General features: G+C 40.3%; 1 protein-coding gene and 1 non-coding gene across 2 annotated transcripts in view; one reads left to right on the plus strand and one right to left on the minus strand.

Moving 5' to 3' along the window:
* Positions 1-653: 653 nt before the first annotated feature.
* Positions 654-726, minus strand: trnar-ccu (transfer RNA arginine (anticodon CCU)). The gene has a single exon. It is a non-coding gene; the product is annotated as a tRNA-Arg (tRNA).
* Positions 727-1170: 444 nt separating this feature from the next.
* Positions 1171-26539, plus strand: part of wdr45b (WD repeat domain 45B) — a 31262-nt gene continuing 5893 nt past the window's right edge. The window contains exons 1-5 of the mRNA XM_060938966.1: positions 1171-1567; positions 2072-2146; positions 11464-11565; positions 11969-12056; positions 16460-16554. Of these exons, the coding sequence (XP_060794949.1) occupies positions 1501-1567; positions 2072-2146; positions 11464-11565; positions 11969-12056; positions 16460-16554 (427 nt within the window). The 5' untranslated portion in view covers positions 1171-1500. The remainder of the gene's footprint in view (positions 1568-2071; positions 2147-11463; positions 11566-11968; positions 12057-16459; positions 16555-26539) is intronic.

Here is a 26539-nt window from a genome sequence, read left to right on the forward strand (position 1 = left end):
ACTGACCCCTTACTAGTTCTTTTAGGACCCAATTCGTCCGCTTCCATTTTTAACTTGTCGCTGAAATTGACAGAGCTTACACGGTCGCCTATGCAACACCAGCGATTGCACGAACTGAGTCAGCACTGTAAACCGGAACTAGGAAATCTTCCCGCAAGTTCCTTTCAGCACCCAGATGTCGCCCGGGATTGGTTGGCGAGTGCGTGACGTTAATGTTTTGTTTTGTTTTTTTACCCTGAAGGCAGCCTCTCACATTACTGCCTGAGGGACAGGGAGAAAACCACCGGAAAAGGTTTTAAACAAATGCAACAAACACGAAACAAACGCAAGTCGGCAGATGACCATAAAATACTCGATAGTTACGATATAATAATTATATGTATCTCACAAAGAATTTTCGGAGATATATCGAGTATATTCGATATATCGCACAGCCCTTCATATATATTTATATATTTATTTTCAACGTGACAGGAATTACCCGCCAAATGACAAATTGAGTCGCCTCGGGCGACCGGACCACCGCGAATTTCGAGCCCTGTGTTTACATTATAAAAACGTTGTGACTCATTTTGACTTTCAGTGGCCACACAGGTTTTTTCTTATTCTTTTTTTTACAATGATCACAATGTAATTTTACAGAAAACAACTATCACCCCAGATGGGACTCGAACCCACAATCCCTGGCTTAGGAGGCCAGTGCCTTATCCATTAGGCCACTGGGGCTTTGGTAAGGTATCAGAGGTATATATTTATAAACGAATGCTTTGTGTCATGGCCTTCTAAAATTCTATTTTATTTCTGTGTATTTTTGGTCTCAATTTTGAGTAAGACACCGTTAATTAAACTAGGACATGTAAAACACGAATATTAGTACATTTTAGATTCAAAGCCCATCTGGGGAATAAGGGTTTTTTGTCACATTTTGATATTTAAAGGGATATAGACCTATATTTATTCTATTGATGCAGTTCTACTATTCGTTTATTTTATTATAAACACAACATGCCTCTCATATGTTATTTTCTTCATTTGCAAATTTATTGTGAGCGCTTTGAGATTTTTGGCTCTGCCTTTCATACTTGTGTAAACGCTTATGTGACAATGAATCTACATCCAATAAACGTTCACTGATGGCTGCAGCTTAGACAGGAGCGTTTGTACTCCCTCACTGCCACAGCGCCTCTCCCCAAACAGGCAGATTTCTACTTTCAAAATGGGGACTGAAACCAGCTGTTAGTTAGGCGGCTAACTAGTCTTAAAATACAGCTTTTCCAATCCATTGCTCTTGGTCTCGTTGATTATTTTTCCTGTGGTTGTTTCGCCATCTTTTGAGCTTCCTGCTGAGTAAAGGAGGGAGTAGGACAGGGCAGGAACGCTTGGTGATACAGCAACGCCAAACCCTATATCCTATAGAGCCTAGTTAGAGGAATGGTGTCTTGTTGCTTGAACTCAAGTAGGTGATTTTGACAGTTTTGGACTGAGTAACTTGCACAAACCATGAATTTACTGCCATCCAACCCTCACGGAAATGGACTTCTGTATGCTGGATTCAACCAAGATCATGGTATGTTTTTGTGTTGTTCCTGATGAACTAAGCTAAGCTAAGCTAACATCACCATCGCTATGCAGCCGTGAAGGCGACAGCTGGTGATAGCTTCATTAGCGGTGTAGCTAATAGTTTCAGGTCGATTGAGTGAAAATAGTTGTATATTTTGGATTTATGGCTATCTAGGTGCTGGTTTATACAGAACATCTAAAGTAGCTAAATGAAAAAAAAACAGTCGCTCGAGATACCTTTATCAGGTTTTAATGGCCGCTTGATTAGTTATTGGTTTGCTAAGTAGATAGCTAGCTAACTAGTTTGTTTATATGTTTAATTTATTAAGAAATGCCAGTAAAACGGCATGAGCATAATAGTTGTTGTAAAAGTGAAAGATATTATGGGGCAAAACGTCTGAATAGTTGTTTGTTTACTTTGAGTAGCGTTGTCTCATTCGGTTGAGAAAGAAATAATCTGTTGGAAAATGTACATTTGATAGCCTTTTTGTTGTTTTTTTCTCATTTTCAGGATGCTTTGCATGTGGGATGGAAAATGGCTTCAGGGTGTACAACACAGACCCTCTTAAGGAAAAAGAAAAACAAGGTGATTGACTTGACCTGACAGATCACTAACCTTTCCTGAACTCAGTTTCTGGGGCTGCTGCAGAAGATAGATTTTACTGATATAATATGATAATGCATAAGAATAGGCGATAGCAAATTTCATTCATTTCAGATTCAGAACCAGATTTATTGGCCCAGTATGTTGACACACAAGGAATTTGGTTCTGGCAGTTAGTGTTTTTTTTTTTTTCTAGTAATACAGGGGAGGGAAAAAAAGTGTGAATGTGTAAGTATGTAATATAAGAAAAAAGTATAATGTACACATTCAGTACATTACATATATTATATGTAATGTACTAACATTTTATATACACACACACATATATACATATACATATATATTTGGACACTGACACACACTTTTTTTTTTTTTTTTACCTGTTTACTGAAACATATTCAAGTTATAGTTATATAATGGACATAAAGTCCAGACTTTCAGCTTTCATTTGAGGGTATCCACTTTAAAATTGGATGAAGGGTTTAGGAGTTTCAGCTCCTTAACATGTGCCACCCCGTTTTTAAAGGGACCAAAAGTAATTGGACAATGGAGCACTTGCATGTGACGTCACATCCGATCCAGATTGTAAACAGACGCCACCTTGTCGGTCAAACGCCATCTTTCCGCCTTCTAATTCTACCTTTTCTTCTGGAAAACCCTACTATATACAATTCTACTACAACGTCAACTCCACTGAAAATCAATAAAACATAAGACGAGTGGAATCCTGTGTCCGAGTCCTTCCCTTTCAAGTGTGGGAAAACCATGATGCTCACATACACTTGACAGTAGGCTGCCACGGGACCCTGACAGGCATGCAAAATGGATTGCTGCTATCAGGTATACCATATATACAGTAATAGTGATAGACTACAAGCTCTCCCTACCTGTGCATGTTTGTTTTTTGTGTGTATTTTTGCGTGTTGTTCGTCTGTACCGGACTTCAATATCCACTACAACCGTATGGACTTACTGGACATTGGTTTCCAGCAGAAAATGACGGTTTGTAGCGATTTCCATCGCATGCACAACATTCCGGACGAGATAGCGAGACCAGCGGGGTCTCAATACTTAAGTGACTTACCCGTCCAATGAGGATTATTTTCTTGTTTACAAGATGCCACATTTGAGGGGGGCTGACAAATCCTGAATTTCTGTAAAGATAACTGTCCAGAGATTTATAAGCACGCAGTGCTTCACCACTGAACAGCGAGGGAAAGTTAATGAGGTAATTATACACATCTGGCAATTCCGCTGGCAGTTCAATATCCACTGACACGGTCGTGAAAACTACGTCCGGTAATCGATAAGGGTCACTAATCTGTAGGTCGTTTATTTTAGACATATATCTAGTTATTTGTTCATTAGAAAAATGAGCCGTGTAGTCCGTCGGTTGAAATTGATCCATTTTGTACATGAGTGCAGCAATATTCTGTGTTTTTTACCGACAAGATGGCGGCTGTTTACATTCCGGTCACGTGACTGCAAGAGGTCTATTGACTCAAAGGCTGTTTCATGGGCAGGTGTGGGAAATTCCTTTGTTATGTCATTCTCAATTAAGCAGATAAAAAGCCTGGAGTTGATTTTGAGGTGTGGCGCTTGCATTGGGAAGATTTTGCTGTGAAGAAAACATGCAGTCAAAGGAGCTCTCCGTGCAGGTGAAACAAGCCATCCTTAAGCTGCGAAAACAGAAAAAACCCATTCGAGAAATTGCTACAATATTAGGAGTGGCAAAATCTACAGTTCGGTACATCCTGAGAAAGAAAGAAAGAAAGCACTGGTGAACTCATCAATGCAAAAAGACCTGGACGCCCACAGAAGACAACAGTAGTGGATGATCGCAGAATAATTTCCATGGTGAAGAGAAACCCCTTCACAACAGCCAACCAAGTGAACAACACTCTCCAAGAGGTAGGCGTATCAATATCCAAATCTACCATAAAGAGAAGACTGCATGAAAGTAAATACAGAGGGTTCACTGCACGGTGCAAGCCACTCATAAGCCTCAAAAATAAAAAGGCTAGATTGGACTTTGCTAAAAAACATCTAAAAAAGCCAGCACAGTTCTGGAAGAACATTCTTTGGACAGATGAAACCAAGATCAACCTCTACCAGAATGATGGAAAGAAAAAAGTATGGCGAAGGCGTGGTACAGCTCATGATCTAAAGCATACCACATCATCTGTAAAACACGGCGGAGGCAGTGTGATGGCTTGGGCATGCATGGCTGCCAGTGGCACTGGGTCACTAGTGTTTATTGATGTGACACAGGACAGAAGCAGCCGGATGAATTCTGAGGTATTCAGAGACGTACTGTGTGCTCTCATCCAGCCAAATGCAGCCAAACTGATTGGCCGGCGTTTCATAATACAGATGGACAATGACCCAAAACATAAAGCCAAAGCAACCCAGGAGTTTATTAAAGCAAAGAAGTGGAATATTCTTGAATGGCCAAGTCAGTCACCTGATTTCAACCCAATTGAGCATGCATTTCACTTGTTAAAGACTAAACTTCAGACAGAAAGGCCCACAAACAAACAGCAACTGAAAACCGCTGAAGTAAAGGCCTGGCAGAGCATTAAAAAGGAGGAAACACAGTGTCTGGTGATGTCCATGAGTTCAAGACTTCAGGCAGTCATTGCCAACAAAGGGTTTTCAACCAAGTATTAGAAATGAACATTTTATTTACAATTATTTAATTTGTCCAACTACTTTTGAGCCCCTGAAATGAAGGGATTGTGTTTAAAAAAAAAATGCTTTAGTTCCTCACATTTTTATGCAGTCATTTTGTTCAACCCACTGAATTAAAGCTGAAAGTCTGAACTTCAACTGCATCTGAATTGTTTTGTTCACAATTCATTGTGGTAATGTACAGAACCAAAATTAGAAAAATGTTGTCTCTGTCCAAATATTTATGGACCTAACTGTGTGTGTGTGTGTATATATATAAAATTACACAATATAATATACAATCTACAACTTGCATACAATATACATAATATACAATACCTATATCATACAATGTCTAAAATATCTGTATTATACAAGGTCTGTAGCCTAAATATCTATATCTATAAAACATTATCTAGGATGTACAATATCATGCATAAAAATATCAATAATATACAGTGGTGCTTGAACGTTTGTGAACCCTTTAGAATTTTCTATATTTCTGCATAAATGACCTAAAACTTCATCAGATTTTCTCACAAGTCCTAAAAGTAGATAAAGAGAACCCAGTTAAACAAACGAGACAAAAATATTATACTTGGTCATTTATTTATTGAGGAAAATGATCCAATGTTACATATCTGAGTGGCAAAAGTATGTGAATCTTTGCTTTCAGTATCTGGTGTGACCCCCTTGTGCAGCAATAACTGCAACTAAACGTTTGCGGTAACTGTTGATCAGTCCTGCACACAGTCTTGGAAGAATTTTAGCCCATTCCTCTGTACAGAACAGCTCCAACTCTGGGATGTTGGTAGGTTTCCTCACATGAACTGCTCGCTTCAGGTCCTTCCACAACATTTTGATTGGATTAAGGTCAGGACTTTGACTTGGTCATTCTAAAACATTAACTTTATTCTTCTTTAACCATTCTTTGGTAGAATGACTTGTGTGCTTAGGGTTGTTGTCTTGCTGCATGACCCACCTTCTCTTGAGATTCAGTTCATGGACAGATGTTCTGACATTTTCCTTTAGAATTCACTGGTATAATTCATTGTTCCATCAATGATGGCAAGCTGTCCTAGCCCAGATGCAGCAAAACAGGACCTAACTATGATACTACTACCACCATGTTTCACAGATGGGATAAGGTTCTTATGCTGGAATGCAGCGTTTTCCTTTCTTCAAACATAACGCTTCTCATTTAAACCAAAATGTTCCATTTTGGTCTCCTCCATCCACAAAACATTTTCCAATAGCCGTCTGGCTTGTCCACATGATCTTTAGCAAACTGCAGATGAGCAGCAATGTTCTTTTTGGAGAGTAGTGGCTTTCTCCTTGCAACCCTGCCATGCATGCCATTGTTCGTGTTCTCCTGATGGTGGACTCATGAACATTAACATTAGTCAATGTGAGAGAGGCCTTCAGTTGCTTAGAAGTTACCCTGGGGTCCTTTGTGACCTCGCCGACGATTACACGCCTTGCTCTTGGAGTGATCTTTGTTGGTCGACCACTCCTGGGGAGGGTAACAATGGTTTTGAATTTCCTCCATTTGTACACAATCTGTCTGACTGTGGATTGGTGGAGTCCAAACTCTTTTTAGAGATGGTTTTGTAACCTTTTCCAGCCTGATGAGCATCAACAACGCTTTTTCTGAGGTCCTCAGAAATCTCCTTTGTTCGTGCCATGATACACTTCCACAAACATGTGTTGTGAAAATCAGACTTTGATAAATTCCTGTTTTTTAAATAAAACAGGGTGCCAACTCACACCTGATTGTCATCCCATTGATTGAAAACACCTGACTCTAATTTCACCTTCAAATTAATTGCTCATCCTCCAGGTTCACATACTTTTGCCACTCCCAGATGTGTAATATTGGATCGTTTTCCCCAATAAAATAAATGACCAAATATATTTTTGTCTCATTTGTTTAACTGGGTTCTCTTTATCTACTTTTAGGACTTGTGTGAAAATCTGATGATGTTTTAGGTCATATTTATGCAGAAATAGAGAAAATTCTAAAGGGTTCACAAACTTTCGAGCACCACTGTACCATATCGATCATGTACGGAATATATTATAAAAATGTATGCTGTCAACAATATAAACAGTACACCATATATAGACAATATGCAAGATATTTAAAGACAAGACACAATATACTAAAAATATACACGCCAGTCAGTGTACACAGAGTGCAGTGAAGTAGTGCAAACAGGAGTATACAGGAGGTGCAAGTGTAGTGGTTAGCACTGTTGCCTCACAGCAAGAAGGTTCTGGGTTTGATCCCAGTGGCCGATGGGGGCCTTTCTGTGTGGAGTTTGCATGTTCTCCCTGTGTCTGCGTGAGTTTCCTTCGGGTGCTCTGGTTTTCCTCCGCAGTCCAAAGACATGCAGGGTAGGCTAACTAAATTGACCATAGGTGTGAATGTTTGTTTGTCTCTCTGTCAGCCCTGCGATGATCTGGCGACCTGTCCAGGGTCTACCCTGCCTCTTGGCCATAGTCAGCTGGGATAGGCTCCAGCTTGCCCGCGATCCTGCACAAGATAAGCGGTTATGGATAATGGATAGCTGGTTCAGGTCAGATGTTTATGGTGTTGATGGCACGGGGAAAGAAGCTGCTTTTATAACTGGTGGTTCTAGTTCGCAGTGCTCTGTAGTGCCTGCTGGAGGGAAGGAGTTGGAAAAGGTTGTAACCAGGGTATGAGGAGTCCTTAATGATTTTCTCTGCTTGCGTCCTGGTTTGTGAAATGTACAAATCCTGGAAGCTGGGCAGGGGAGTACCGATAATCCTTTCTGCTGACCTTACTGCTCACTGCAGTCTGTTCCTGTCTTGTTTTATGGCTGCTCCGAACCAGACTCTCATGGATGTGCACAGGACAAATTCCATGACAGCAGTTGCTAAACATTTTAGCAATGTTGGGGAAACTTCTACAAGCTTATGTACTAAAGTTAAAAGTATGTGGAAGGCTATATTAGGAAGTTAGCAACTCCGTCTACAGTCCAGCACATGATTTTCCAGTGTGATGACCGAAAATACACACACAAGTTTAAGTATATTGCACATGACAGCTGTGTGATTTTTGTGAGATTTCTAAATTTGTTTTGTTTCCCCCCTCATGTTTCTAAAACTGGGCTGACCTTAATGTAAATTGCCATTCACAAATACAGCTTGAGTTGGTTGATGACTCCATTTTTAGGGTTCAAAATTCACACATTAATAAGAGGACTGGGCTTTGTGTGGCACACTGCAGCATGTTAAAATCAGGAATGCAAGCAAATTGTCTCTTTTGTTGGTTTCGATGTATTCACATATTGCGTTTTCATGTAACATTTTCATGAAGTTAAAGCCCCTTGTGTGGAGAACTCCTTTCTGTGCTTTCATGCTCTGGTTTAGTAAATTGTAATGTGCAAATACAGTTCTAGAGACACCAGACCTTCATAGCCATATGTAGTTCTTCCACAAACTGTTACCTCAAAGTTGAAAGCACACGATTGTCTAGCACGTCTCTTGTATGCTGTAACGTTATGAATTCTCTAGAACTAAGGGGCCCAAACATGTTCTACCATGACAATGCACCTCAGCACAAACCGAGGTCCATGAAGACATGGTTTGTGTCTTGCACAGAGCCCTGAGGCCATTATTAAAAAATGTTCTGTTTCCGGTCCACCGGCCGGGTGAGTGCCGTTTGTGCGGTTGAATTTTTTTTTTTTAACCCTGGTTTTCCGACATTTTTTTTCGGGTTCGTAAATCTAAAATCGAACTTGACATTTACACATATCCCAGGGCTTTCCACTAATGCCGCTTTTCCACTACAAACGCGGCTGAGTCAGGCTGAGCCGTGCCGTGCTGAGTCGAGCTGAGTGAGGCTGTTGGAGTTGCATTTCAACTACAACCGTGCTGAACCGTGCTGGCTGGAAGTGGGTGGACACATTGGGTGGAGTTAGCGAAAGTGGGTGGACGTCGCGTGATGTCGTTAAGCAGCGCAAACAGTGACATCAGTGAGCTTTTAAGCGGTAGTCTCACGACCCGAATAGTAAACAATAAACATGGACATGGAGTCGTTAGTGTTGCTGGTCTTGGTGCTGTGGCTTGTTGTCACCGACAACACCAACAGATACTGGCAAGAGCGTATAGATGAGGCGAGGCGCATAAGGCTTCAGAAATTCTCGTAATTCGTAATTCTTCTTCTTCCGGGTTTACGGTGTTTACAGATCCCAGCGTGCTCGCGGGGCGTGTGTGGGCATGTGAGGACACTCCTCCTCACCAATCAGTGCACAGGGGAGTGTCTGCTCACGCCCCCAGCCTCACTCGGCACGGTTTGGCTCGCTTCAGCCCCACTCCAAAAAGGTGCGAGTTTTAGGGGCTAAGCAGGGCTGAAGCGAGCTGAGTCGTGCTGTTTTTTGGTAGTCGAAACACGAGCCGTGTCGGGCTGAAGTGAGCTGAAAAAGGGTAGTGGAAAAGGGCCATAAGGCTCATACTAGCCAGCCATGACAAATAAGTAGCCGGGGGGAGTAGTAAACACAAAATAAACTCCTGTGCATGCAGTTCCCAGGGTTAAATGTATTTTCCACAGACCATTTATTTATTCACTTTACTCAAATACAAAGTAAAATGGCAGTAAATCTTCTTTCTTTTCTTGCGTATTGCATCATGAGGCGTTCCTGGCTTGTAAATCTCTTATTTTCGGTGCATGACACATTCACGCAGCTGAGCATGCTATGAATTAACAACGACAATGGTCTGCAGTGGCGGCTACACAATTAAACACTCAGCGAACATTTCTCCATTTGTGTATGAAAATACACTCAAACGACTCAGTTTGGTTTCATTTACAACCAACGGTGTCTTTTGATGCCAGCACGTAATTGAACGAGAGAAGACTGGTTTACCGGAGACAAAATAAGCGTTATCTCTGCTTCTGTTCCCTCCGACGGCCCCGACACACTACTGCCTCCACCGAGTGCGCGCGCACTCTGAACTGAATCAGCTCTGCACATGCGCCGTGCGGCACAAAAAAATGGCAGCCACCATGAAGGAAGGAGATCCGGAGTTTTAAATTTTACTTAAGTGTGAAATCGCAAAATGGTATTCTAGCGAACAACAAAATAGTAAAGATTCAGAAAAACAAATCATTCAGTGATCATTTTAATAGTGTAATTTCATCCGAACTAGGCCTAACGTTCGATTTAGAACTACAAAAAGTCCGTGTGTCGGACATTTTAAATACCTTTGCAAAAGTTTTGCAAATGTTGCATCAGCATTTAAAATGCTAACTTAAAGTTTTTGTACAAGTTTCAGTTGATTAAACTGTCATTTTATTAAATGTGTCTGCTTTTGTAATAAAGTACTGAAAGAAAAAGCAAACACAGCATTGCGATTTCTTATCCATCCATAATATATATATATATATATATATATATATATATATATATATATATATATATATATATATCTCCCGCCCTCCCGACTGAAAATTTTTTTGCTCACCCGGTGGACAGGAAACGGATTTTTTTTAAGGATGGCCTGACCTCAACCCACTGGACACCTTTGGGATGAACTGGAATGCTGACTGCACACCAGGCCTCCTTGTTTGACATCAGTACCTGACCTGTCTTGTGGCTGAATGAGCACAGATTTCTACAGTCACGCTCCAGAATCTAGTGTAAAGCCTTTGCATAAAAGTAGAGGTTATTATAAGAACAAATGGGTATAACTCTGTTAATTGCCATGATTTTGGAATGGGTGCACATGGGTGTGACAGTCTAGTGTCCATATACTTTTGGCCATGTCGTGAACGTGCAAATATTACAAACGTGCATTACCAGTGTACGTGATCACAAAGTTGGTAATCCAGTGAGATTTTCCCTCTACACTTTGTGTCTTTTTATAACTTTTAACACGGATACGTTTTAAAGACACAACACATGCTGCTGAAGGAGACTACGGACTGAAATATCGTCCACATGCTGCTAAGATAATGGGCCGACGTTGCAAAACAGTGTGAATATTGTACTCGGATTCATACTTGCCAACTTTTCAAAATTCTCATTGGGGAGAAAAGTGCGTGAACGACATTTTCAATTGGCCGAGGGTATGATGCGCAGTTGAAACGATAAAAACAGTGGATCCCCATTAATTGCAAACCATTTGAAATTTATACAGTTAAAGAGTTTTTGAATTGTTGATATTGTTCTATCAATTACTATAGGTTATGGGATTCATGTATCAGGCATGAGATAGCTCAGAGTGAAAAATCTGAAATAATACTCGTCGTTAATTTTAATATAACAATTGGCCGAGGTCCATGAAGACATGGTTTGTGTCCTGCACAGAGCCCTGACCTCTAGCTAAAAGTTATGACTGTGCTACACAAAAATACACAATTTTGTTAGTCTTTAAAATCTAGAACTACATTAGAAATAGCGGGGGGGGGGTTTAATAAAAACCTTCCTGCAGCCTTATCCACATCAAAAGTAACCCCAAGGCTATGTATAACTAAGACAGAATGAAAGTTATGCTTAGAAAATGTGAACCATGATAGCATGGGGTTGATTACTGTCATTTGATTGAGTATCCACTGCTTATAATGTTCTCTGAAGTTGACTAAAGTTGTGTTTGGGTTACAGAGTTTCTTGAGGGTGGAGTCGGGCATGTTGAGATGCTCTTTCGATGCAACTACCTTGCGCTTGTCGGAGGAGGCAAGAAACCCAAGTACCCACCTAATAAAGGTATAGTCTCTTGCACAATATGGGCAAAATCGCATATTGTATACCTCTGCACATTCCAATTAATGACATTCAGTATAATATAAATGAATTTTTGCAGTGTCTACACAGTACCCCTTATATACTTATTAAAAGTACTAAAGATTTGCATCTGTACCTTCTGTTTCACATTTACAAATCGCAGGTTGTATTATTGATTATGTGCTGTTAAAATGTTACTCATATTTACACATCCTTCAGCCAGACATGAGTTTGATTAGTGGAAAATGAAACTAATAAGAATTTGAGTTTTGACTAAAAAGGCGGCCATTGTATTCAGATGAACTTCCTCAATAATTGTTTCTAACAGCCACATTATGTATGTTTGAGCTTGTGTTTTTTTTGTTTTTTTTTTAATTTCAACTAGTGATGATCTGGGATGACCTTAAGAAAAAGACTGTGATTGAGATTGAGTTTTCCACAGAAGTCAAAGCTGTTAAGCTACGAAGAGACAGGTATTTGTCTTTACTTTCAAATGATAATTTCAAGCATTAATTTAAATATGCCATTCACTCTCACTTCATCAAAAGCATTAAAGCCCCTGTCAAGTTATTGCCATAGAAGAAAACCTTCTTTTTTTCAGTCAAGAGAGTTCTGAATTTATTTCTTTTTTTTTCTGCTTTTTATCTGTCTGATTTGAGTCGGGCGCTACTATCGTTGGTAGCGGTGAAATCGAGCTTGCTAACATATCCGAATTCACCATCTGCGTTCATGGCTTCACACCTACCAAGGAAACTAAAGTGACTTCTTTCCTATTCTCTCAGACTCTTTGTAACTGAACTTGAGGAAACGGAGTTTTATACACAGTGTAGTATTTTATGGGCGGTATTGTTGAGCAGTTCTACCTTGTGTATTTTTTTTAAACTGTTATATGAATGAATACACAACACAGCATGTAATGAGTTGCAGCTTGTTTGAAGAAAAAAAAAAAGTGCACTGTAGAAGCTCAGGTCTGTCAGTCCCATAGGTCGCGTTAACCGACAATTGTCCGTCATTGACGGATTTTTTTTAGCTATGACGGAAAAATCTGAAGGCCGTCAGTCATTTTGACGGATGTTTACCGTTACCAATAACAATAATAGCCTAATAACAATTAGGGCTGCACAATATCAGAAAAATATGCTATATTCGATAACATGACTGAATATCTCGATATTGATATGTATCACGATAATTAAATATATAGTGTTTTTCTTACCTCTACTCGCCGTTCTGCCCTGTATCTAGCATTTAAAAAAAAAAAACACCCAATGCATCGCTTCCATTCCAACATTATTTTTTATTGGAAAACATGGCTACACCTGCAATGGTGTCCATCAATCATCTTTAAATCTCTTAATTTTTGTGAGCGCAGCAGAAAATGTCTTAAGTTGAAGTAAACAAAAAACTGAAAACTACATTACATTAACATAAAGCATTCAAAATGGCAATTTCAGCGGCTCCCGGGAGATGAAGGTGAGCGACACAGATTCACCATAAACTCAAACACAATCTGTTAATAACACATGCGGGTGAGAGAGCAGTGGTGTGTGTGTGTGTGTGAGAGAGAGAGAGAGAGAGCGGTAGCGTGTGTGAGTGTGTGTGTGAGTGAGCGAGCGGTAGTGTGTGTGAGAGAGAGAGAGAGAGAGAGAGAGAGCGGTAGCGTGTGTGTGAGAGAGTGAGCGAGCGGTAGTGTGTGTGAGAGAGTGAGAGGTAGTGTGCGTGTGTGTGTGAGAGAGAGCGCGGTTTTATGTTTTTATGCTTCTGTACAGCAGTGTTTGTCCCAGTGAGCCGCCCCACCACTGTTTTACAGGTACATGTCTTGCAAAGTACCTGAGTTTGCAGTACATCACCCCTCCTGAATCCAAAGTACTTCCAAATAGCAGACGTGCATTTTTTTTTTGGAAACCAGTTCCTCCTCACACAAGTTTGTCTCACCACACTTGCTCCCGCCTTCCGCCATCACCACGAGGCTTTTACTTGTTTTGCAATAGGGGGCGGAGTTATCCCGCGGCGCTTGTTAACATTCAAATGTGATTGGACGGCACAGAAAAATGTGCCTTTTATCGAAATTTAAGTAATTTTTGAGGTATGTGTATCGCAAACTATGATATCGCAATATCGATACTTTTTCGATATATTGTGCAGCCCTAATAACAATAATAAAACATAATGAAACACACAATTGAAATGATTGGCAAGTTGTGGCAGAGTTTTCTTACATACAGTATACATAGTCTTCACTGCTGTCACTTTCAATCTGAGCCGACGTTGCGGCGAGTCTTGATGTTCAGTGCATAGGCTACTCATGTATACATTGTAGCCACTGCGCAAGGCTGTTCCCCCCCATCGCGCTCCTGACCGCGCTCTGACTTTTCTAACCACTAGCACAGTGAGATGTATTAATGTTTCCCTTCTCTGCAGAAGACACGTCATTTTTGCTATTAAAAAAAGAGATGCATTGGGTTGTTTGTGTCGTTTCCCTGCCTGTACAATAGCGCTCATTTAGGCTAGTTGTTTTCTTGTTTTTAAAATGAAACAAATGTCGATTTATTGTATTCTTCCCCAGCAAGCTTAGGAACATCACTGCTCGAATATCTGCTAAACTATAATTTTAATGAGAGCACGGGTAGACAAACTAACATTTAAACATAACTTCGTTTTATTTAAGACCTTCCGTGTCAGGTTCCAGGCTCCGCCGAGCCGAGACGCGGGGTGCAGCTGCACCACTGGTGCAGAAAGACCGCGTGCTGCAGGATTTCCTCCCTATGAAGAAAGTACTAGCAGGGTCGGGAAATCCAACTTTCAGAGGCTCTTGCCGGCTTCTGATCACTTCCCTGGGAGAAATGTTTCCCGACTTCAGAACTTTGGCTGAAGTGGCGCTGGTTATTCCAGTCTCCAGTGTCGCAGCAGAGCGCGGGTTCAGCCTTCAGAATAAAATTAAAACGTCAATGAGAAGTCGTCTGTCCGAGGCAAAGACGCAAAATTTAATGACAATTGCCTCGGCAGCAGTCTCCATTGACGACTTTGATTATGCACAAGCGAGCTCCCAATTTAAATCCATGCGGGCCAGAAGGAAGGTTTGAGCTCACGCAAACAGGTCAAATTAGATTGTCACTTAAATCGTTGAAGTGGACTGTTCATATTTTAACTGCAATTGTCTTGCTACGTTGTAAAATAACATTGTTCATATGCCCGTTAAGGCACAACAGCCGCAATGTTTTTAGCGGAGGGAAAATGGGTTCACAAGTGACCGAACGTCAGAATCTCTGTTCATCTTTTTGCATCATAAATACATAAATAAATGATTAAATAATACAAGCTTGTTCTGTGAATTAATTATTAAATGAAAATGAGTCCATGAAAACACAAGTTATTAAATATATAGCATTTATAGCCTATATACATTGTCATTTAAAATAAAATGACAGATAATAATGGACAATGACGGAATTTTTACGACCCTGTCCGTCAAAATGACGGACAATGAAAAAGTCTAACGTAACCACTGGTCAGTCCTACATGCTTTTCCGATACGAACACTTCAAGTCACTGAACATGTAGAAGACAGGATGTTTTATTCCCTCTGCCAACTTTGTTGGAGGAGGAGGTTCTGTTTTTGCTTGTGTTTCTGTTCCCAATGGAACTCAAAGTAGTGAACTGATTTGGATGAAATTTTGAGGAAAGGCAAGCCATGGGCCAAGGAACAAGTGGTTAGATTTTGATGCAAGTCTGGATATGTATGCAGATCCAGGATTTATTTATGTTTTACTTTTTTTGTCTTTTCCCAACATAACTCAAAGTAGTGAATGGATTTTGTTGAAATTTGGTGTACAGCTTTAGTATTATCCTAGATTCAAGGGATTTGATTTTGCTGTTGATATGATGTGGCTTGGTGGAGGTATGTGCTCTTCTAATTTAGAATTAAATCAAAGATACAGATGTATATGTCTTGAATGTACCACTGGTAAATGCTTGTTTAACGACAGACCTTCAGTTTCTTTTTTTTATCATTTGAAATCATGTTGCTGAAGGGGCTTTAAATTCTGAGGTCAAAGCACGACCTTTACAAATAAGAATCTCTAGCAGTCTTTTACAAGTCATGCAACTAAGAGTCAGGAAGCAAGTCTACCTTGCATCATCATCTGGCTGTAGCTCTTTCCATGACTGGTGTGGGGAAATGCGTAATCCTGGATGCATTTCTTTAAAGTGCTCACATCAAATTAGAAGCGTTGATAAGGGCTGCGTGACGGTTAATAAAATAACCACCGTAATTTTTTTTTCCCTCAGTAGCCAATTGACATCACGATTATTTATTACAAAACAATGGGTAGCATTTTCAATAAACAGAAAATAGGCTTTACTTCACCATGTACATTACAAGACTATATTCCTTTAAATGTGAATTCATTTTACTACCTAAACCATTTTGAAATATAAATCGGAAGCAAGTCATTTATTGAACCACTATCTAACACGAGGCATTATTTAATATTAGTTGATGTCTGTTAAGCTCGCCAATATTGCAGTCCATTATGTTTAATTGAGGAAGCCACAGATCATGATTAAAATAAAGTGAATTCTGCTTTTATCTTTGCTGGTGTGTCAAGTGAAGCTTATTCTACCAAATGAAAGGAGAGATTTTTGAAATAATTTCCATCTGTCCTTACAAAAAAGGGATAATTGAGGTATGCGAATGAGTACCAACTGGTAGATTCTGATGCTGAGACATTCTGTATTAAATATTAAGCTGAATAGTATTCAGTCCTCATGCTTTATTTTTATATTTGGCTACAGCTGACCTATCTATGTACGATGTATAAGGGTTGCTAGCTAGTATATCTTAATACATAAAGCCAGAATTTGTCTGTTTTTCCAGAATTGTGGTGGTCCTGGATTCAATGATCAAAGTCTTCACTTTCACACACAACCCTCACCAGCTGCATGTCTTTGAAACATGCTACAACCCAAAAGGTATGTTTCTATTTCACACTTGAAATAAATTGCACTGAAATATTTAATGGGGCCTCATTAATCACATCTGGAAGTGTTTTTGTTTACCAAACAACACTACAAATTCCTGCCAGATTTACAAAAGTTTTGGTAATGCTGCTTCCCCCCCCCCATACTTGCATGCGTATGTTGGTAAATGCTAATCACCTGTAACTTCCCAAGCTTGTTTACAACACAGCTGATCTACATTGTTAAATGCCGGCAAAGGTCAAAGAGAGCTGAAAATGGCTAAAAATAGTGAAAGACTGTATTCTAAGTGCAGTGTGTGCTAAAACTCAGTAATACAGCTCAGCCCATACAGCAGTGGTTCCCAAACTTTCTCTGCTGGGGCCCCCCTTTGGTAGATAAGAAAACTTTTGCCCCCCCGACAAAAAGAGAAAAAAAAGATAAACAGGACACACATACCGTACACATTTTGTTTTCAGACTCCATTGCAGTTTACAGTATTAATACAAACCTCAACCTTTTTTGAACAAATAAAAGTAAACTGCCATAAACTACAGGTTGCAATATAATTATAAGTATAACTGTTTTCAAGCACCTTAAATGTGTAACAGGTTTCTTTTTTTAATATTCAACATTATCAGTGCAGTTTTCAAACATTGCCTCTCTGCAAAAATGGGTTTTAAAACATGACCAACTCCTTGAGAAGAAAAAAACAAGAACCTAAAGATTTGTTGTGCAAAAATGACACCTTTAATCCTCGCATCTTTTCAGTGACTGGTGTGGGCCTGCTTCATGCTGCAGATCTTCTCAAATCTGGGTTGCAGTTTTGAGATTGCCACTCTGAGTTCATTTTCAATGTCCAGCTTTGATCTGTATTTTATCTTGATTGAGGCCACAGCAGAAAAACCTATCTCACATAGGTAGGATGTGGCAAAAGGAAGAAGTATGGCTAGGGCTCTCTTACCTAGCAGTGGGTAATCTTTCTCCACTCCAATCCAAAATGCAGCTAGCGTCTTTGACTGAAACTGCAGCCTCATTGTTGAATCAGAGGTGACATCAATGAACTGTTCCTCCTCTGATGTGCTGGAGTCGGCAGGTGGTGTTGCACTGAAGGGGTCTGGGATCCTGCATCAGGAAATATTTCTGGAAATGGTTCTGAAGGGCAGAGATGTGTGCTTTCATGCATGGGATCGCTGTGTTCTGCAGTTTGTTGTCTTCAATGAATGATTTCAGGTTCTCAAATGAGTCCACATTTCCAACCTTCACTCGCCGCAGCCACATCTCAGGTTTTCTGGTGAATGATGTGATTTTTATCTGCCAGATGTGGGAGGTGTGTATTTGTGCCCTGCAACTGCAAATTCACTTCATTGAGTTTCAGAAACATGTCGCTGAGGTATGCAAGTTTCATGAGGAACTTGTTACAGTAAAATTTGTGGGCAAGATCATTGCCCTCTTCCTTCAAAAAGATGCGGATTTCATCTCGCAGTTCAAAGACCCTGGACAGCACCTTCCCACGTGACAGCCATCGGGACTCGCTGTGAAACAGAACAGCTGTGTGGTCGGAGCCCATTTCCTCGCACAGTGCCGAAAAAAATCCGGGGTTTGACAGGTCGTGTTTTGATGTAGTTGACGGTGGCAATAACGTCGGTCATTACATCATTCAGCTCGGGACTCAGCTGTTTAGATGCCAGTGCTTCGCGGTGTATCATGCAGTGTGTCCACTGCACATTAGGGGAGACGCGCTTGAAGCCCTGCCCATTTCCCAGCCATAGCCTGCGTCCCGTCAGTGCAGATCCCCACACAGTCCTCCCATTTCAGGTTGGCCTCTTTCAAGTAAGAGTCAATGATTTTAAACAGTTCTTCTGCTGTGGCTCTGCCAGTAACTTTTTTACAGAAAAGCAGTTCCTCCATCTATGAATCTGATGTAAGTAATTAATAAACAGTCTTTGTTACTGTCAGTGGCTTCATCCATCTGAAGAGAAAAGCGGCTGTCACGCACTTTGTCATTAAGTTGCTCCTCTATGTCCTTTGACATGTCATAAATGCGCCTGCCGATGGTGTTGTTGGACAGAGGAATAGCCCTTAGTTTGCTGGCTGCAGTGTCATCAAGCATAGTTGATACCTTGTCCATAACATAGGGAAGTACTAATTCCTCCACTATTGTGTGCGGCTTTTTACACTGTGACACTCGGTAGGCAACTTTATATGAGGCGAGTTGAGCATTTGCCGGCACGGATGCAGCTTTAGTAAATAGGGACTGTTGAGCACGGCAGTTTGAGTTTTTGTCTGAAAAACTCAACTGGCTTGTCTTTGTGCTCTGGATGTTTTGTCTCCAAGTGGCGTCTTAGCTTGTTCGGCTTCAAGCTGTCACAAGCTAGCACTTTAAGACAGACAACACACTGCGGTCTCTCCTCATTACCCACCGTTGTACAGGTGAGGCCAAAGACAAGATATGTGTCGTCATATTTTCTTGTCTTTGCCTTGGAATGAACTTGCTTTGGAAGCACATTTGGCGATGCTTCATCCTCTGATTTGCGTTTACGTGGGAGCCCCGCGCCCCCCACCAAAAACTTCTCCATGTTATGCTAGCAGTGTAATTTTATTAATTGATTGATTCATTCCATCCGCCCCCCCCCGCGCAATGGCTCTGTGCCCTCCACTTTGGGAACCACTGCCATACAGCATCTTGGCTACTATAGACACACACACACGTCCTTACTTTTATATGGCAGCATTTCTGTTGTCCCAGTTGAATTGCTGGTCTTGTGTCTTTTATTTATTTTGGATTACGATCTTTAAAGGGCATATTCTGGACCAACTTTGTTTTTTGGTTTTTTTTTAAATGAAAGTATGTCCCTTTACACACTCATCCAGAAGGGTAATTTTGCACAAGGCTATCTGTCTACAGCAGAAAAAAAATAACAAAACTCATCTGGAAAAATCCCAAGGGAGTCTGGAGGTAGATTCGTGACGTTATCTGCGGAAGCGCCAGCAGGCTGCGAGAGCTTTGCATGGTTTAAGTGCACAGCCTGTGTAGACCAAGCACTTCCATTTCTCTCTCATTGTCCGGTCTTTTGGGAAACATTGAGTACTAATCCCATCCTGATTGGCGTTGCTACACCCTCCTACAATACATCTGTTAACCATTTTAATAATTACACGATAACGTTGAAATTTGCAGAAAACCACCAGGTCGTTTTCTCATAAACAAACCAGCGCTGACGTAGGATTCAGAGGAAGGCGTCCCGCACGCAACGTCACGAAAATCAATGTTTCCCGGGAAATCCAAATGCCAAGTCTTCTCAGAGGCGGACCAATTCGCCTCAAATGGCTTGATTTCAGCTGAATTTTTCTGGTATTGCGCAAGGTAAAAAAAAATTAGAGAATGCAGAATGTTACAGATATTTGACCAAAGTTTAATATAAAATAGGAGAATTACATTGATTTTGCTCCTGAATTTACCCGTGATATGCACTTTAAAGCCAAACAAAACCCAAAAAAGTAAACTCCTTTATACTGACGGATAATATCCATACAAGACATGTTCGAGTGCTCACTTCTTCATATTCGTACCTGTTTACTGTGTACAGATTTTAAACAAAAAATAACATCCCTGGGTGCTGCCATCTCACTCTCTCCGAGGTTCAAATATCGCGCTCGGAGTACAAATCGTGACGTCACATACACGCTCCATAACTTATCAAGGCTAGTGGAGCTCATCGCTTTTTAATTGTTGTAAACAGTCCTAAAGATGCCCAAGTGTCAAGCGTTTGGGTGTAAAAATAAGCCCGATCATTGCTCATTTTATGCGACATGCTTTTTTTGTTTTTATTCACTGAGTAAAGCAATCTGTTTAGACAGCAAGAATCACGTTGCTCTGGCAACGGTTTACTAGTATGTGTCAGTACTGTGTATGCGTTATCTAGCCAAGTGAGATTTAAACTTCATAAAAGTGAAGTCTGTTGATTTGCATATTTTGTTGCCAGCAAAAAAACAGTTACAGAAAATTTCTGATTAGATTTTTAGACTTGGGAGTCTTCATTTGTCACACCTTCATTACAGCACAGTGAAGGTCTATCTCTGTATTCAACCCATCTGAAGCAGTGAAAAAACACACAAGTTTCTAATTCTAAAAATCTAATCAGAAGTTTTCTGTAACTATCAGGGATGAGAATTTTCCGCCAATCGGCGAATTTCCGACTTTTTCAGACCAAAATGATCGTTTTTGAGATCGATGTAAATCCGTTGAGAAATTTTCGGGGGGGGGGTGTACGGTTAACGATCTGTGGTCCCCTTGTAACGTCTTGATTCTTGGTGGGTTCCGGGTTAACACACACAAGTCTTTTGACATGTCGTAATTAACATTCACTTTTGCGACAGTGTTCGACTTATTTGCGGTAGAATTTTCGGGAAGTCCCATTGCGTGCAGTGTATAAACACAAGTGCGCATGCTCTCCATGCTTGGCTTGCAATCGCCGTTCAACGACCGTACACACTGACGATACACATTTGTAACATCGGAAAGACATGTATTCAGGCGGGATATTTTAGCAGCTCGACAATGGCAAAAGTCCTAGATAAGAAAGAAGAGGATCGAGCGAGGGAGATTGATAAAGGTGCAGGAATAAAGAGCTGTTTTCGATGGGCTTGGTTAGAAAGAACACTGAATGTCGAGATCGACAAGCAGACTGTCACAGCGAAGCTCGGTGATCACATAGGGAAAATAGACGTCTCAGGAAAAGTACTTTGCTCATTGTGTTCTGACATGATAAACTACGCTAGTAGAGGGGCAAGGGCTATTGAACTTCACATACACACCAAAAAACACAAAGGTAGGTCGAAAGTTATTTTGCCTGTTGAATGATTCATTATATTTATAAAGTATATCGCACGAATCAATGCCATGGTGTGTGTGTGTGTGTGTGTGTGTAAAAAATATATATATATATATATATATATATATATATATATATATATATATATATATATATAATATTAGTGCTGTCAAGCGATTAAAATATTTAAGCGCGATTAATGTCGCAACTGTCATAGTTAACTCGCGATTAATCGCAATTTAATCGCACATTTTTGTTACATGAAAAACCATTGTAATTCTCTTATCAGCATAAAAAAGTGAATGAGCTTGCTTTATACCAATTTTTTTTTTTTATTGCAAAGCATAACACGTCTTGACACAGCCACTGCAAAGTGAAACCTAAGCCAAGCACCGGTGCTAGCAAAAGAACCATGAGTGAAGTGATCTACTGCTTGAGTTAGTCTACAACTTTAATCAGAGAGACAGGTTACACGGTGACGGTAGGCTTGACATGCTTGATTATAATATAAAGTACACTATTATATTAACTTTAAGTTGTTCATTGATAAATATTGCATTGAATCTGATCTTTACTGTTTCAGCTCACTTAACACATTTTGTACTTTTACACTTTCTGCCTGTTGATGCGTCGAGCTGTCCAATCAGAGGCGGCCAAATTTGCATATTACAGGAAGGATTTCTGGGATAGCATTGAGTTTACAGTTCGGAGGGATCTGGCTTCTTTAGATAGGATAGGATAGGATAGACCCCGAAGCCGTTTGTTTTCAGGATAATGGCTGGCTGATGAAATTATTGGCTGGCTAGCTGACTCAGCCAAAACCTTAATGGCTGCTGCAGCCACCAAAATGTTTATGGCTACAAATGCCTGATACTGGACGTCACTGTGTGGCATATATCCGGGCGAACGGATCAAACAAATGGGGGGAATAAATAGCAAATTACCACAGGTCCCTGGTCTCTTACTTCATTGTAAATATAAATCTAGCAAGATTGTAGTTCAATGCTAATAATAAGCTAATCTGGATTGTTCGAGGAAGGCATCTAGCTATCTACTCTCACTAGCAATGACCAGTGAAGGACTGGCAGCTATCTTACTATGATGAAAGTAGAGTGGTGGAGTACTTTTTTTTTTTTATCAATCTCGAAGTATGTCAAACAAACAAACAAAAAATACCTTTACACTTTCCCTCAGCAGCGGCAAAGAATGCAGCCATCTCGTCGATATCGGAGTCGATTGATGCTCTGGGTGGGTTCCCGGGTTCCCCAGTGTATCGTGGTAACGGTGTGAGGGGCGGGAAGCCAGACAGGTAGTCACAACGGCAAGCTTGTGGTGGCTCTCTGTGCTGTGATATCAGTTCTAAATCTCTACAGTGTATGCCTATACGTCTCTATTGTGTTACTACTAGTGTGTACAGTTGATCATGTTTGTGTCACTTTTCTTGTAGCTCATGATGTGGATAAACCCATTATTTGATGTACACAATTCTTAGTGGCTCTGCCAAATTTTATTAGATAGCGGCTCAAATTGGCTTACAAAATTATTGGCTGGCGGCGGCTCAAATTCTAAATGGCGGTTTTAGCGGCGCCTGGCGGCGGCTTCGGGGTCTAGGATAGGATATTTATTTGTCCTTTCGGAAAATTGTTCTGTGCCATTTACAGTACGTCTGATACAAACTATTACAAAAACACAAACAAACACAATATACAAACACCCCCCCCCAGGACAAGATACAAGACAACATAGGACAAAACCCCCTCATGTCTTACATACAATATAATAGTAAAGTGCAATTACTCAGAGACCAAGTGCAATGGGTTATTCTGATACAATCTTACAGTTGGGTCCTTATTTAACAGGGCTGTACTAGTGGGTATAAATGATCTGCGAGCTCTATTTGTCTGGAATGAAGGCAGCCTGAACCTCCTGCCTGAAGGCAACAACTCATATGCCCGATGTAAGGGATGTGACACATCATCACAAATAATATGTGCCTTTTTTGCCACCCTTGTTTCTACAGTCATGGCCATACTACTTAATGGCTGGCAAGCAATCTTGCTGGCCATGTTAATTATCCTGTGCAGCTTATTTTTATTTGCTACAGATAGGGAAGAATACCAGGCCACAGAACAGAAACATAAAATGCTCTCAACAAAAGAATGATAAAAGAGCCGCATCATATCCCCATCAACTCTAAATTGCCTTAGCTTTCGCATAAAGTACAGCCTCTGCATCCCCTTCTTGTAGATGGCATCAGTGTTACATGTCCATGTTAATTTATCATCTATTATTGTTCCCAAGTATTTATAGTTCATCACAACCTCAATACCTTCCCCGTTTATTACCATATTCTGGTGAGTATGATTCCCCGTTCTAAAATCAATAATCAGTTCCTTCGTTTTTTTTGTGTTAAGAAGAAGACAGCTGGACTTACACCAGTCTACAAACTGGTCCACCTAGTCCCTATATTGGGTCTCATTGTTGTTCTGTATTAACCCCACTATAGCTGTATCATCTGCAAACTTAATTGTGACATGATCGGCTGTATTACTTTGGCACTCATTTGTGTACAGCGTAAACAATACAGGGGAAACAACTTTCTCGATATTCTGAAAGGTACCTCACTGCCGTTCGAAGCTCTGTCAGCTGTTTCAACAGGGAGCGGGTGTTCGCCAGGATAACCGTAGGCAGAGGTGGTTTTCTCCCCTGCGCACGTACCCTGTAACGTACTCCACCGCGTCGGCCTCTTTTCCTCCTCGATGCCTTCGGCCGCCTTGCACACTCATCAGGCAGGTTGTCTAGAAAGATATTAGTCTGCAAATTCCTTAATTGCAGCAGCTGGTCTCGGCTGTAGCGAAGAATCCCATCCGCTGCAACAGCGGTATTCTCAGGTGTGTGGCCAGTATTCAGTGAGTGAATGGCCGCCGGCAGCAACAGGTAGATTATCAGGATAATGAGCAGAAACACCTTTAAACGCATTTTGGTCCTAGCAAGAATCAGAAAGTCCAAAAACGTGTGGGGGGGGGTTTGTGAAACAAAAAACAAAATTAAACACAAACTATAAAAAACAAACAAATAGTTCAGACGCACTGACTAGCAGTCGTCGCCGCAGTGCAGCGCCGGAAGTCATCCGGAAGCCGGAAGTCGCCGTCTTCTTAAAACTGAATAAATATTTAAAAAGAGCCAAATGAGCCAGTCTTTTGAACGGCTCTTTTCAAAGAACGGATCACAAAGATGCGGATCCCATCAAAGAGCCATAAATCCCATCTCTACTAAACCCTGCCCGCGCTGGTTCTTTGGGGGAGGAGGGCAGAGGACTCTGGCTGTGCAGGGCGTGGCATTACAGTCTAGCTGCTATCGGTTTTCTAAGCAAAGTCTCTGTTCCAAGTTCCCGGCAGTTTCAAAAGCTTATGAAAAACCTACATCATGTCACAGAGCGTTAATCTCACGATAAAAAAATTATCGCCGTTAAAATTGAGTCAAGTTAACACGTTAAGAACGCGACATTTTTGACAGCACTAATATATATATATATATGTGTATGTGTGTATATATATATGTATGTCACATATAAGTGTATCTTTTATAAATGGGGTTAGCTTATCTAATGTAGCATGTTGGGGAGAATCATAGAATCTCATCTATATTTCTGATAAAATTTTAGGTATGATACCATGTATAACTCTCCTACTTATTTCATTGGGGGGGAATTGCTGGCATGTGCCGCGTGGGAGCGTCTGCCCAAATTTTTTACGCCGAGATGAACTTTTTTTTTATTTTAAAAAAATTTCCAATATGTAATGCTAATTGTATATGCCTGTTCTTTAATTCAAACTCACCATCTTGATCTTCAAATTGACCATATGGTATATGTATTACATTACACAACATCCTGTCCAGATAAAACCTAGTTAGTACACAAAACAGTTGAAAGGGAAGTGATGAGTGATGCTGAATGTTGCCTGCTTAATATGCAAGACCTCCTGCTACCATCAGAAGAAAGCTTAAGATGATAGAACTTTTTTCTGGTTTGCACTTCTTTTTAAAGGATTAGAGTATTCAAAAACATGAATAGCAAAAATGCAGAAATATAATACTGTAGAGCTCGTTTATATTAAAAGGTGCATTTTTTTTTTTTTTAAATCATCAAATGTGAATTGATTAAAAACAAGTCTCTCGTACCATATTAATCATTCACCTGGTAGTCCACCAAGAAGGGGAATTTATTTCCAAATAAATTGCAACTTTTTGCTGATAAAATCAATGTTTTTGGGGTGAAAAAAAATAGCCAAAAATCATTAGCTCCCACCCCCGGCTTTTTTCAGACTTTTTTAATATTTTTCATTCTCATCCCTGAACTATACATGTTACATAAAACGATCAATGATCTGGCTTATTTTTACATCCAAATGCTTGACACTTGAGCATCTTCAGGGCTGTTTACAACCATTTAGAAGCAACGTGTTCATGAGCTCCACTAGCCTTGGTAAGTCATGTGGTGGGTAAGTGACATCACAATTTATACTCTGAGCGTGATATTTGAATCTCGGAGAGAGTAAGATGGCAGTGCTCAGGGACATTGTTTTTCTTTTAAAATAAAATCTGTACACAGTATACAGGTACAACTATGAACAAGTGAACACTTGAACGTATCTTGTATGGGATATTATCTGTCAGTATAAAGGAGATTACTTTTTGGGTTTTGTTTGGCTTTCAGCTATTTAAACTTGAAAGAATTATTTATATATAATACACACACTTTTATATATAATCACACACAAAAAAGTTGGGACAAAGTACAAATTGTAAATAAAAACGGAATGCAATAATTTACAAATCCCAAAAACTGATATTGTATTCACAATAGAACATAGATAACATATCAAATGTTGAAAGTGAGACACTGAAATTTCATGCCAAATATTGGCTCATTTGAAATTTCATGACAGCAACACATCTCAAAAAAGTTGGGACAGGGGCAATAAGAGGCTGGAAAAGTTAAAGGTACAAAAAAGGAACAGCTGGAGGACCAAACTGCAACTCATTAGGTCAATTGGCAATAGGTCATTAACATGACTGGGTATAAAAAGAGCATCTTGGGCCAAGTTTACATTAGACCGTATCTGTCTCGTTTTCTTCGCGGATGCACCGTCCGTTTACATTAA

This window comes from Neoarius graeffei, chromosome 14 (assembly GCF_027579695.1).
Source record: "Neoarius graeffei isolate fNeoGra1 chromosome 14, fNeoGra1.pri, whole genome shotgun sequence".
NCBI classification, from domain to species: Eukaryota; Metazoa; Chordata; class Actinopteri; order Siluriformes; family Ariidae; genus Neoarius; species Neoarius graeffei.